The sequence below is a fragment of the Canis lupus genome, chromosome 29 (assembly GCF_048164855.1).
Source record: "Canis lupus baileyi chromosome 29, mCanLup2.hap1, whole genome shotgun sequence".
Lineage (NCBI taxonomy): Eukaryota > Metazoa > Chordata > Mammalia > Carnivora > Canidae > Canis > Canis lupus.
The window spans coordinates 38,875,523-38,889,583 of record NC_132866.1 but is presented as its reverse complement, the minus strand read 5'-3'; the positions used below and the strand labels follow the sequence as shown (position 1 = coordinate 38,889,583).

General features: G+C 50.8%; 1 protein-coding gene across 3 annotated transcripts in view; it reads right to left on the bottom strand.

Annotated features, from left to right (window-relative positions):
• RASSF4 (Ras association domain family member 4) overlaps positions 1 to 13,551 on the bottom strand; it is a 40,413-nt gene extending 26,862 nt beyond the window's left edge. Inside the window, exons 1-3 of one of the 3 annotated variants that reach the window (XM_072806258.1) lie at positions 13,429 to 13,551; positions 3,226 to 3,322; positions 958 to 1,033 (exon numbers count right to left, since the gene is read on the bottom strand). In XM_072806258.1, coding sequence (XP_072662359.1) covers positions 958 to 1,033; positions 3,226 to 3,287 — 138 coding nt within the window. In that variant the 5' untranslated portion in view covers positions 3,288 to 3,322; positions 13,429 to 13,551. Of the gene's footprint in view, positions 1 to 957; positions 1,034 to 3,225; positions 3,323 to 3,911; positions 4,071 to 13,428 lie in introns of those variants that run through there. The other 2 variants (XM_072806257.1, XM_072806256.1) reach the window with 2 other exon arrangements.
• Between the last annotated feature and the right edge of the window lie 510 nt (positions 13,552 to 14,061).

Genomic DNA, 14,061 nt, shown 5'->3' with positions numbered 1-14,061 from the left:
CCTATGCGCCTGAGAGGGCTGAGCAAGTCTGGGGGAGGTGGAGTACGAGGTGTGTGCTGTTCCAGGTCATCCTGGCAGCCCAGTGCAGCCTGGATCGCCAGCCAGCAGCATCCCCCGCATCCAGCCTCCTGAGCTGTGTGACTAGAGTTGAGCCTGGGCTTTGTTTTACCCACAGACATGTTTTGGTTAGCCACCATGGTGTTTCGAGGTTTGGGAAATTCCACATGAAATTCCAGATATCTAACTTCTTTTGAAAAATTAGAGAGTCAGGCTGTTTGGAGCCCAGGTTCCTGCACAGCAGGGATGGATTCCACCCAAAAGGCAGCAGCATCTGCAGACAGGACATGCTCTCCCACATCCTCTGCTCCCCAAGCCTGCCCTGCCTCTCACATCCTGACCTGCCTGCCCCTGTGAGCATCCTTTGGGGAGCTCCCTTCCATTTCAAGGCTTCCCTCTGATATTTATTCTGACTGGCAAACACAGACACTGCTTTCACTTCTCATTGCCCTGTGAACCTGGGCAGACCAGGGCCTTGTGCTGAATTCCTTATTCATGCGGTAGGCTGGGCAGAGAGGGGACTAGGCTGTGCAGTCTTAAAGATTTCAAGTTCCAATGTCCTGGCAGTTCACTTGGGCAAAAGTCCTAGGTGGAAGGAGAAGACCTGCAGGTGATTATTTCCACCTGCTCTGAATTCTTGCTGGGTTGGGGGTGGGGGGATGCTTTGACCCTCAGCACCCCTTTTAGGACCTCCAAGGAGACATCCTGGCTGCTGGTAACCTGGTCCCTACTTCAGAAGATGAGTGACCTCATGATTCATCATCCAAACTGGGATATTTCTGAGTGAAGGGGATGGTCTGAATAGTGGCCCTGGAGTACTTAGCATGTATAAACCAGACCCATCTTCAGCAAACCAGGATAGACGGTGGCCTGTGAATAAAGAAGAGAAACAAGGCATACCTCTCGGTGTCTTAGCTGAAAGCTTCTGCCCTCATGGTAGCAGTTGTAAGTTTTTAGCAAGCTTAAGAGCTCCGACCTAAAAAGATAAAGACACACATAATCTTGGGCCATGGCAGGCCTTTCGAGCATAAGGATACATGTCCTACCAGCCACACATAATCAGTTTACAGCCTAGACTCTGCCATCAGACACATGCTTTTCAGTTTTCTAGAGAAACTTTCTCTAGAAACAAGGTTTCTAGAGAAACCTTGTGGAAGGTTTAGGGATGGAAAGAGGAGGAAGAGAAAATCACAGATGGCCCACATAATTGTGCAAATTGTGTTTGTACACTTTCGCTATCACAGATGAGTTCCTGACAGTCTCCCTGCCCTTTACTTCTGAGTCACTTCCTCAATAAATCCACTGAGATTGGATTATTAGCACTTTAAAGACGATTGCTTTTCCCCCCATCTTACTTCCTAGAAGGGCCTGGTGTAGCTGCTCTGGGGGCACCCTGAGGGGTGCTGCCTTTTCCTCATCCCGACTTTATAGATGTCTGAACAAGAGATGAAGTTGACAGCTATGAGAGAAGATCCTGAAGGTCTGAGGGAGGCCACTCTGTCCAGATGCCTTCTTCTCAGAATAAACGGAGGCCATGGCAAAGAGAAGACAGTCCCTGCACCCAAGCGGGGTTTTGCAGGGAAGTATGGTCCAACAGATAAGAAATTTGAGCCACATGGGTAATTTTAAAACTTATAGCAGTCATCTTACATAGGAAAACAAAACAGGTGAGATTAGTTTTCACAATGCATTTTGTTTTATGGCACAATATATTTAAAATATTATCATGTCCACAGGTAATCAATATAAAAAATATTAATGAGACCTTGTTCATTATTTTATTTTGCAATAAGTGTTTGCTACCTTCCTTTTATATTAAGTACACCTCGGGTACCTGAGTGGCTCAATCAATTAAGCATCTGTCTTCAGCTCAGGTCATGACCCCAGGGTCTTGGGGTCTTGGGATCAAGCCCCAAATCGGGCTCCCTGCTCTGCAGGGAGTCTGCTCTTCCTCTCTCTCTGCCCCTTTGCACTGCTTGTGCTGTCTCTCTCTCTCTCTCTCAAAATAAATAAATTCTTCAAAATATTTATATATTAACCACACTTCTCCAACCATAAGTCATGTGCTTGGCAGCCATAGGGACTCATGTCTCCTTTTCTAGACAGTGCTGCTCTAGAACCTCTTCAGGCAGGGCCTTCACTGGAGCCACCCAGGGTATAGATGAGCAAAACCTGTGGTGGTGCTCTGGTGTGCTGCCCAATGTGGGGATGATGGCAACTGACAGGGGAAGTGGTTCACTTGTGATTCCATGAATATTATGGCATTAACAAAGCATGACTCAATGTTGCATGTTTGTAGTGCTTATAAGTATGTAAATGCTGAACATAAACATATATATATATATCCTAACAAGTTTATGTTCAGCATTTACATACTTACAAGTACGTAATCATGTTATGGTTATTATTATGACTTTTCCAAAGTTATGTTTAACATTATTCTTAATATAAAATTTAAACAAGGAAAATGATGGTATGGGCAGTACTGTGAACAGAATGCTGTCTGTTTTCTCAGGTCTCCACTAGGAGGTCCCAGGAAAGAGGTCAGCAAAAGGTAGGAGGCTGGCTTGTCCTCAAGGTGGCAGATAGGAGCTGCCAAGTTTATAAAAGATTTGGATTCAGGACTCGAAAAGCAAGATAAAATAAAAAAATATACTTTTCTTTAGTTCAGAAATAAGTTTGAAAAAGTATTCCAAACATTTTTATAGTAAAACAGAGTAAATAAATTAAAATATTAATAATAGTAATTAAGAATTAAGAAAAATTAACAAAATAAATTTCAGCAAAGCTGAAAATCATTATGTCAATAAAATACTTTTCAGTAAAAACTCCAACCCTATTTTGAGGTTTTTCTTTTTTTCCCGAAACCCTGAACTGTTTAACACAATAAAAATGTTAGAATTGCTCTAGTTTTTGAATAAATTAAATGCCATCTGTGCAGAGTCACAACAGGCATTGCCATACTTTCCTGTCTTTGTGGGCCTGGGGAGGCAGGGGTCAAACCCACACCCCAAAGAGATCCTTGATCTCCAAGGAGACAGGCTTCAAAAAGAAGTGCCTCCATCACATCGTCATATCTATAAAAGGTGTCCTGAAGCCCTCCACCCAAAGTCTGTCCATGGCGGGGAGTGCCACAAGAAGATCCCCTCCCTGTATACAAAGGCTTACTTTAGGATGGACTTGCTGTCACTGATGGGGACATGAGAACTGGGTGGACAATCTTCCTTCATCTTCCCTTCTTGCCTGCAGACTGGGAAGTTACCTGCTGGGAAGAGGAGGACGGATAGACAGACAGACAGGTGAGCCTGGAGAAGCACTAGCCAGTGCAGTACCCAGAGCCCTGGTGTGCCCGCCTGTGGCTTCAGCCTTACCTGCCACCTCCCAACCCACCTATGCCCCTTCTCCCTCCACTCCTTGGCAGAAGGTGGCCACAGCTGAAAGACCAGGCTCAGAGGAATTAATGGGCCCCATACCCACCTGGGGCAGTCAAGCTCCCCTGGAGGAGGGGAGAGGGTGAGAACTGAAGTGCCAACTGGTACCCAGTACCAGCCCTATCAGCTCCCCTCTCAGAATCTCATAAGCCCTGGAGATCTGGATCAATCTTGTAAATGTTTCAGACACAGGCTCTCTTCCCCCAGCCAGGAAACCCTGAGTAATGGTTTCTGCCTCCCAACCCCCAAAGCACCCTGGGCCTTTCTCCACCAATTCCACTGAGCCCAGGCTGGTGGCCCCATCAGTGCCTTTGGAGTTGGCGCATCTGACTAGTGATGGGCTCCTAGTGATGGGCTCATTGGTACTGTGGTCACTATGTGCTGGAGACTGCATTGAGCATTCTCTCTGAATTATCTTATTACCTCTTAACAACATCAGCGCGAGGTAAGCACCATCCTAGTCCCATTTTATGGATGAGAAAACAGGGACAGAGGTTGAGTACTTTGACCAAGATTCTTAGCGAATCAGCGGCAAAGTCGCTATGTGAACACAAGCATTTAGGTCTTAGATTCTGGTCTCTGACAAGATTCCATCAAATCCTAGAGGAGAACACAGGCAACACCCTTTTTGAACTTGGCCACAGCAACTTCTTGCAAGATACATCCATGAAGGCAAGAGAAACAAAAGCAAAAATGAATTATTGGGACTTCATCAAGATAAAAAGCTTCTGCACAGCAAAAGAAACAGTCAACAAAACTAAAAGACAACCTACAGAATGGGAGAAGATATTTAAATGACATATCAGATGAAAGGCTAGTATCCAAGATCTATAAAGAACTTATGAAACTCAACAGCAAAGAAACAATCCAATCATGAAATGGGCAAAAGCCATGAACAGAAATCTCACAGAGGAAGACACAGACATGGCCAACAAGCACGTGAGAAAATGCTCCGCATCACTTGCCATCAGGAAAATACAAATCAAAACCACAATGAGATACCACCTCACACCAGTAAGAATGGGGAAAATTAACAAGGCAGGAAACAAAAAATGTTGGAGAGGATGCGGAGAAAAGGGAATGTGAACTGGTGCAGCCACTCTGGAAAACTGTGTGGAGGTTCCTCAAAGAGTTAAAAATAGACCTGCCCTACGACCCAGCAATTGCACTGTTGGGGATTAACCCCAATGATTCAGATGCAATGAAATGCCGGGACACCTGCACCCCGATGTTTCTAGCAGCAATGTCCACAATAGCCAAACTGTGGAAGGAGCCTCGGTGTCCATCGAAAGATGAATGGATAAAGAAGATGTGGTCTATGTATACAATGGAATATTCCTCAGCCATTAGAAACGACAAATACCCACCATTTGCTTCGACATGGATGGAACTGGAGGGTATTATGCTGAGTGAAATAAGTCAATCGGAGAAGGACAAACATTATATGGTCTCATTCGTTTGGGGAATATAAATAATAGTGAAAGGGAATAAAGGGAAAGGAGAGAAACTGAAAATATCAGTGAGGGTGACAGAACATGAGAGACACCTAACTGTGGAAAATGAACAAGGGGTAGTGGAAGGGGAGGTGGGCAGGGGGTTGGGGTGACTGGGTGATGGGCACTGAGGGGGCCACTTGGTGGGATGAGCACTGGGTGTTATGCTAAATGTTGGCAAATTGAACTCCAATAAAAAAAAAAAGATTCTGGTCTCTGAACCTCTTCCCTATATTGGTCTTGCGCAGTGCCTTAAACCCTCCAGCCTTCTTTTTCTCATCTATGCAATGGGGTGGTCTCTTCCCTCGATTCACACATGAAACCATGAATTCACAGCCCGGAAATCTTTGTGGAGTTTCTCAAAACCTTCCAGGGAAATGCACTAGTGCCTATGGCCATCTTCTGCACAGATCTCAGCTTCTCTCTCTCTCCAACTTACTCTGGCCAAGAACTCTCTTCTTGAGGCATGCTGTGTGTTGGGCAGTGAGCCACAGCTTCTCTCTCTCTCTCTCTCCACACCCCTTACCCCAATCTTGGCCTCATCTCTCCTCTCAAGTGGTGGCTAAGACTCTGAGGGATTCCATCACATTGAGAACTGTCACAGACAGGATCCACAGCTTGTCATTCACAATGATCCTGGCCCAGTCAGGTCTTCCCCACCACCAGGTGTGTGCAGATGTTCCTGGGGGCTCCAGGTCAGATTCAACTGCTGTGGTATTAGTGTCCTCAGAGCATCCCCGTGGGCCCTGACTATGACCAGCTGAGCACCCTCTCTTCCAGCTTGTCTTAAACCACCCACGAATAAGACAAGCCTGCCTTCCATGGTGGCATCAGGCCTGAATAAGCATTTGCTTCTGGAAGCAGGAAAACACGGAAAAGGGGAATGAACTAAGGGAGGTGGGCTTCTCAGTGACCTCAGAATCATCCTATAAATACCTCCGCTTTGCCTGGGTCTAGAGTGAGGCAAGACATGCCCTAGAGGGTGGTCAGGCCCCCAGATGCAGCTGCAGTAATATAGCCCTATAGCTACAGGGCACAGGGCTATGTGCCACAGGGGCCCTAGAGTGGGGCCTCACTGTCAGGCAGCAGGATTTCAAAATCGAGTTTCAGTTCCTTAGCTCCTCAGGCTCCAGGGGGAAAAAGTGATCTGCCAGACTCCCTCTTTGGCTAGTTCCTCAAACACTTCCATGCAGAGCTGGCTTCAGCCCAAGAAAAGTACCTGGGTTTCCCTTGCAACACTGCTTCTGTGCGTCCATGGCACAACTGTGTCTGGCTTTACACAGACTCATTGTGGGAAGGGCTGTATTTACCCAGAAGTAACAGCAGATGTTATTTTTCTCTCTCTCTCTGTAGCCAGCTTCTCTCCCACTCCTCCTCACTTCCTGCTCTGACTTCGAGCCTCTCGGAGCTGCCCCTATTTCTCCTAACAGGCTTGCCGCTTTGTCCTCCTTTTGGGTCTCTACGGTTGCTGTTTTCTGGACAGAAAACAGCCTCCTCCTTGTCCTATACTCTGATGCTAGCTCCGCCAGGAAACCCTTGCCAGAGCAGCTACCTCCTCCAGTATCGGGAGAGGCTCCTTCCAGTCCAGCACCTGCTCTGGGCTCCTGGCTATGCTGGGTCTGCAGGACCTGACCTGGGTATGAGGGAGCTGATAGGAGGGTGGGAGAGTAGGGAGGCGGGCGGTGTGAGGGTGAAGCTGCAGGCCTCCACACGATGAACAGTACTTTTCCGGCTCACCTCGTTTCCAATCCCAACCCTGAGCCTTACACACAGCAGGAGGTCCATAGATGACTGTTAAGTTATTGGATGAATTTGAGAAGCCTCATGGGATCCTCCAAAGTCAACTTTCCCACACTTGTGCCTATCTAGCTGGAATAAAACATGTAAAAGTCTCCGGGGGTCAGGGAAGTGACTAAGCTGAGGCACTGGTCAGTGGAGTCCCTGGGGAACTGGGGGACATATTCCTTCTCTGGACGGTCAGCTTTTCTGCTATTTTCATTTATTTCATAAATCTGGGTTTGTATGAGCTCTATTTCACTATTTAAAGTCGGACACTGTGGCCGAGACATTGATTGTCCCTGGAACCCCGTGTTCCCCCACTCACATCACTTAGCTCCCTGTCAGGCCACATGACTAATATGTCACATATTACACACAAGAAGTGTTGGGTGTCACTCTCAGGTTGGTGTATTTGGGCAGCGTGTAACCTTGTTCCCTGCCATGGTGATCCAGAAAGGCACATGTCCCAATTGCTGCAGCTTCCAGATAGTCAGCCTAGGTTCCTCTGTGGACTAGAGTCCTCTGCCAACCCACTGTGGATACCAACTGGGAAAGACAAATAAACCCATGCTGGGAAAAGCTGCTGGTGTCTCAGCTGCTAAACAGACCCTCATGGCTTCAGTTGACTGCCTTTTCCTCTCTGTGCCTTCATTTTCCCATCTGTACAATGGGAATATTGATCTCCAATTTTCTCAGCTGTAGAATTCTTTGTTCAAATTGAATATCTGTGCAAATCAGATTAGAAGGGGCTGCTTGGGTTGACAGTGAGATAGGTGGTGGGGAGCCCCATCCAAGGCTTTGCCTAGGACTCTGGATAATATTACTTTCAAATCACAGTACTAAGTAACACATGAGACCTTCCCTGCACTGACCTTCCAGAATCTGCTTTTTAGAAGGACATGAACAACATGCTGAGTCGCTCCAGCTGGAGTTAAATGGCATCAGCTGGGAGAAGGGGTCAGGAGGAAAACAACAATCTGGAATCATATATGTTCAAGTGAAAGGAGAAAAGGGAAGGTGGCCCAGAGGGTAAACAGTTTAGCTTGGCAGGGACAGATAATGGGGCATATCACCCTGGGGAGGGCAGGAGGTGAGTAAGCAAGGCTGCAGGAAGGCAATGAAGAAGCTGCTTCACAAAAGGGGGTCTCTTCCAACTTGCTGGACTGGGTCTGAGCCCGATGCGGTAGGAAGCTGGGTCCCCTGGAAAAACAGCCTCTTCTTTGAGAGAAGCACATATTCCTATGTTTCTTGATGTTCATCATCTGCCTCTCTGATTCTCCCATGTACATCCTTCCACACCAGGTAGACAACATCTCTACCTCTCTGAGTTCCAGAGCTCACTTGGGGGTCACTCACAGAATTCTATTCCAAGTATGAACATTGTGTATTCGTGCCTCCTTTACCAGACTGAACTCTGAGATCATTTTCATTCATCTTGATAATCCTTATGTCTTTAGAGTTCTAAAGTGAGGTACATGGCACCTCCGGGGCTCCCTAGAGATAACTGCTGAATGAGAGAAAGAGAGAGACAGAGAGACAGACACAGAGACAGAGAGAACAAGAGCGAGACACCCCCCTGCCCCCAGGAAGAAAGCAAACATAGATTCCTCTCTGTTCACACCACGTTCCTGAAACTGCTCCTTCAACCTTCACTCTCCTTGGACCCTGGACAGGGCCTTGGAGAATCTCTAACGGAGTGATGTTCAACCTTTAATAAAAATCATAATCTTGTTTTTAAAGACAGAAGCCCAATGCAGAGATTAAAACAAGGCTACTTTGGTTGAAGCGGGATTTGGGGAGAGGACAGGCTGAAGCCGGACAGCTACCCAGGCGCAGCTGAACAACCAGAGGGACAGATGCAGCTGAGCAGGCCAAGCTCTTTGGCTCTGGGAGGCCAGCCCTCCGTCCTGGCCTGCTCCCCTCCCTCCAGGCCCCAGCACACACAGCTCAGGCCTCCACTTTTTTTCCCAGGGCTGCAGGAGGCTCTGTTCCTGACCAGAGGACTGAGACTGCAGCCAGGGCTCCTTGTCTCCAGAGAAGGAGCCCCAGGGCGATGTGCCAGCCATGGTTACCTGTCCCCAATGAACAGGCAGTGAACTGTTTTTGCTTTCCACGTCAGTGGCTGCTCTGCCACCTATGCAGAGGGGCTGCTGAGGACAGCTGGCACTGTAGCCTGCCCCTGCTATTGTTCCTGGCCTTTGATTTGGGACAAAGGACAGGGAAGCCTTTAACTGCTAGGCTTGGCCCATCTTTTCCTTGTTCGTGGTCATGGAGCCCGTGATCACAAAAGAATGCAGCTTTGTGTCTCTTCAGTCACCACTCCAGCCCAATTCCTGCTGGCCCTGGGGGGAAAGGAGAAAAAGGCTAGGGAAGTGGGATTTTCAAGAAGCCAAACTGAGCGCATCTGAGAACCTTTTCTTTTGAGAAGCTGTGGTGCCTACTTTTTCCTCTTAAAATGTCTTTTTTTTTTTTCATAAAATGATGACAAAAATAGATGGTCATTGTCCTAACTTGGCAAAATTGGCAAATGCATCAATATCCACATTAAAATGTTCTGGGAATGTCTGCGAGATTTGAGGGCTTGGTAACCTCTGTTCTAATACTTTAGGATTCCTATCTTCTTCCTTAGGCATGATTAAAATCAAACGTGTAAATAAAGTGATGAGAGAAGCAAATGAAAGGAGGACAGAGGTGTGGGGCGCAGCTGGGAGCATCGGGCCCAGGCTGCAATCAGACTGAAAGGAGGCAGGAGGCTCAGAGAGAGGCAGCAGGTGCAGGGAGGGACACTGCCTTGCATTCCTGAGAAGCCTAAGTTCCCTGTTCAGCAGCCCAGGACCACGATCTCCAAAGGGCAGCTGGGCGGGGAGGGGGGAGGCATTGAAAACAAGGAGCATTACAAGCAACGCCCCTCCCCCGCCAGCACCTGTCAGCCAGCAAATGGCAGGAGCCTGGCCAGGGAAGGACCTGCTGTGCCTGCTGCTGCTGCCAGCTGCCTCTGAGAGGAGGCCTGACTGGAACAGGCTGACACTTAGAAACACGTTTTCGCTGAGAAAGCTAGTTGTGGGGATGTGGATGGCAGGCAGGGACTCAACAGCTGTTCCCTCTGCCCCTCCACACTGCTGTCCCTGCCCCCCCCCTCCAGTTCCAAGAGCCACCACCATCTGCCCTCTGGGTCAGCCACACCCCTTCCTGCCTCAGCCCGACTAGGAAGGAGAACCCAGAGGACACTGTGCACAGTCCAGATGGAGGTGATGGTGGCAGAGGGAAAGCAGGAGAGGTGGCCACACCGCTGCTAGCCACCTTCACTCACTGCCTTCTGGGCTGGCTCATGGACCCTAGCTCACCTAGACTGCATACTCCATACTCCCCACCTCCGTGGTCCTGGGGTCCTAACCACAGGGCCTCCCCAACACTGTTGCCTGTCCTCAGAAGAGCTTGGCCATCTGCACTGGAGCAGGCTGGCTTTCCTGGCATCTTCTTCTCAGCCTGAGCTCGAAGGCAGCACCTCACCCAGGCCCCGGTGGGAGGATTTCTGGTTTTTGCTCTTGCTTTCAAGGCATGGCAACCTGAGGCCAGAAAGACATTTCCTGTCCTTCTGCTCCCTCTCTCAGATACCCCTTGGGCCGGGGGGCCCTCTTGCCCAAACCAGGCTCACCTCTCATCTGTGGAAGAGGGGATCTGTGCAAAGGGGAATCCTCTCAGCCATGCTTTTTGGGCCCAACAGGTGCTCAGACTGACCAATATCCTGAGGTAGGGGTGGTCTGGGGGCAAGCCCTCCTGGTGCTCCATGCCAGATGCTGCAGAGCTGTGCCAGGTGCTCTCTGTGGCTGCCCCCACTTCTGCTGTCCACTGTACCAGGCCTGTGTGCCAAGCGCTTGACTTGCTGGTAGTGGTTTTCTGTGAGACGTAGTGTGGCTCTAAATCTTTTTGGCCACAGAGCCCTTTGGAATCTCTTTAAAGTGTAACACACACTCCCCAGGAAAATTTACATATGTGCATGAATGTGCAAGTATGTACATATCAAATCTGCACACCACTGCAGGGGCCTCAGGAAGCTCCTGTGCACATATCCCTGGATCCTCAGATCCCAGGTTAAGAATTTCTGCTGGAACGTATCACAGTGAGATGGAGGAGGCAAAAGGGCATCCCAGAGAGAAGTCTGGGTGTGGATTTTGTTGCAGCATCCACCTGGTGTGTGACTTCAGCATGTTGTGCCATCCCTTGGGCCTCAATTTAGCGGGGATTGTACTGGCTGCTGGCCCAGAGTGTCTTTAGGTCTCTCCTTGGCTCTGTAGCTATGAGGCTGCACGACCTCCCTGCTCCCACCTCCCAAAGACAGGCAGGGCAAGGGGAAAGGGTTCCAAATCTCTCCCTCAGTAGTGCCTCCTGGGGAAGAAGGTCAGACAGCCAGAAAAGAAAACTGAGCAAACTGCAAGTTCCCCTTTCACAAAAGCAGCAGCCACTTCCTATCTGATCTTAATTTACTTTAAAACAGTTCCAAAATATTTCCTTCAATGTTCTCTGTGACCAGATGACAACCCAGCTTCTCCAAAGCTCCGGACTTAAAGCTCTGCTCCCTGATTCTTCAGCTGTGTGACCTTAAGCAAAGTCCCTTTCTCTCTCTGAACCTCAGATTCCTCATTTGGTAAATTTCTGGCTGCTGTAACATGGGTCTCATATGGAGTTCACCCACAATAAACTGGAGCTCCTGGGATGCCTAAGTGACTCAGTGGTTGAGCGTCTGTCTCTGGCTCGGGTCATGATCCTGGGGTCCTAGGGTCGAGTCCCGCATCGGGCTCCCTGCAAGGAGCCTCCTTCTCCCTCTATGTCTCTTGCCTCTCTCTGTGTGTCTCTTGGGAATAAATAATAACATCTTAAAAAAATAAATCAAAGCTCCCATGATTGGTCACAAGGTGGGGAGGTCAGAAGGGATACCGGGATATGGGGATGTGAGACTCACAGAAAAGGGCCATCTTCCCAGCTGGAGTGACCATGAGCAAGGACATATGGCTGAGTTTACTCTCAAAGCCAGGGCCCAGGTCCCCAGGGGCCTAGGCCAGAGTGCCTTCTGGCTGACCTCCTGGTCAGAGTCTTCCCGGGAGGCTTTGCATTTACAGGATCTGCACTGTGACTGGCTGAGTTCTGCTCACGTTGTTTGTCACTGTCCAGCTGACCCAGACCGAGGGGGACCCTGGACTTTCACTGTTTCTCCACCTCCAGGCTACCCACTAGAGTCTCAGGGTGGAAACAGGGCCTTCCCTCCCATTTTCACAGGGGCTAACAGGTGGCCTCAACCTCACTTTCACTGTCAAGTCTGGAACCACCCGCACCACACACAGAGAGAATTATGACAAGAACTACTGGAAATACACTTCACCACTGACAACGTACTGAAACACATGCCATAACAACTTCCAGCCAGAATTTTTTTTAATCTAAATTTCATGTGTTCCATTTTAATGTGTTCTCCTCCTCCTTCCTCTCCTCTCCCTTCCCCAGTCTCTTCCTCCCTGCTTCCTTCCTCCAGCACTTCTGACCCTGGTGGCAGCTGCTCAGGAATTATACAGGGGAGCAGGTGGAAGGCAGACCTGCATTCACCTGTTAGTTCTACCAATTCATTGCAGTTTTTTGTTCGTTTGCTTGTTTTTGTTTTTTCATCACAGCTACTGGCAACAAAGCTTGATTGTACCCTTAGCAAACTACAGAGAAGCTAGCAAGGGTTTCTCCTGCCAGTGCAAGCATGTGGCTTTGAAGTCTAACCTGCTTGGGTTCAAATTCCAGATTCTCAGCCCCATTTACTGCAACTTTATTTAATTTGCTTATGAAGCAAGGTTACTAAAGCTCTCCTTACAGTGTTTTAAGAAAACACCAGCTAGCACTGGCCTTGCACTGAGGGCGGTGGGAAGGAGGGGTTGGGAGGGAGGAGGCCCTCCCTCCCCCAGGCCTGTGTCAGACTGTAAAAACACGGTAGCATCTCTCCAGAATCAGTCAGGAGCATGTGGTGGGGGAGAACAGGATGGCTGGCAGGGTGAGCTCTGAAGTCAAGGGGTGAAATGAATGAGACCTGGCACCAGAAAGTCTAAGTTCAAATCCTGGCTCCCTCACTGACTCATCTGGCTGAAACAGGGCAACTCTATAACTCTGTAAGCCTGTTTTCTCGTCTGAAAATGAGGATAATGAAAGTATTAGGGCTGTGGGAAGTGGGTGCCATCTTGTGCTGAGGCCCTTGGCACAGGTGGGAGAACCAGGCAAATCTTCTATCAATAGCCGGTGAGGCGAGCCCCTCCTTCTGCTATTATCTCGGCGGGCGCCGGTCTTCCATCTGTGAAATCTGAGAGTTGTGCCAGAGCCTCTTTGAGCCTCTCCCGCCTCAACTAAGATCAATGCTCCTAGGATATTGCCTAAGAGAAGAGACGAGGTGAGCCAAGGTGTAGCCTGCGGCCCCTCCCACCTACGGCGCCCGGGTTTGAGTCCCCGTAGTGCCTTTTCCCTGGAGAAGGTGCCTGGCGCAGCGCCCACTCTCAGGAATGGGCCTGAGGCCGGGGCTGCGCCAGGCTGGCAGGGGGGCGGGGAAGGGGCACCGGTGCCCAGGCTCCAGAGCCCACGGCTGCGGGCGGGCTCGGGGGCAGTGCTCTGTGGCCCCCCACTCCGGCCTGTGCATCACTCACCCTCGGCCCATCGCGCAGTCCGGAAGCCGCTGCCCGCGCCGTGCCCTCGCCGCGCCCTCGCCGCGCGGCACCCGAGCCGGGTCTGCAGCGCCCGGAGCCTCGAGTCCCAGGGGGCGGGCGCGTGGGGCCCGCCCCGCCCCGTCCCGTCCCGCCCTTCGCCGGGCGCTGGCCGATGGCCCGCCCCATCTGCCCCGCCCCGCCCCATCTGCCCCGCCCCATCTGCCCCGCCCCGCCCCATCTGCCCCGCCCCGCCCCATCTGCCCCGCCCCGCCCCGCCCCATCTGCCCCGCCCCGCCCCATCTGCCCCGCCCCATCTGCCCCGCCCCGCCCCATCTGCCCCGCCCCGCCCCATCTGCCCCGCCCCGCCCCATCTGCCCCGCCCCGCCCCTCGCGTCGCTGCGGCCGACCGCGCCGCCCTCCATCCCGCCCCGCCCCGCCCCGCCCCGCCCCGCGCCGGGCACCCCGGAGGGTGGGCCTGGGGGTGCGCTGGGGCGGCGGGAACGGTGGGCGGGGCCGCGCGAGGGGTGTCCCGCACCGCGACGAGGGCGCCGGGGACGCTCGCAGCCAGCAGCCCCGACTCTGCGGCGAGGCCCGGGGTGTGGGCGGTCTCCGGGACCTGTGGGGGCCTAAGAC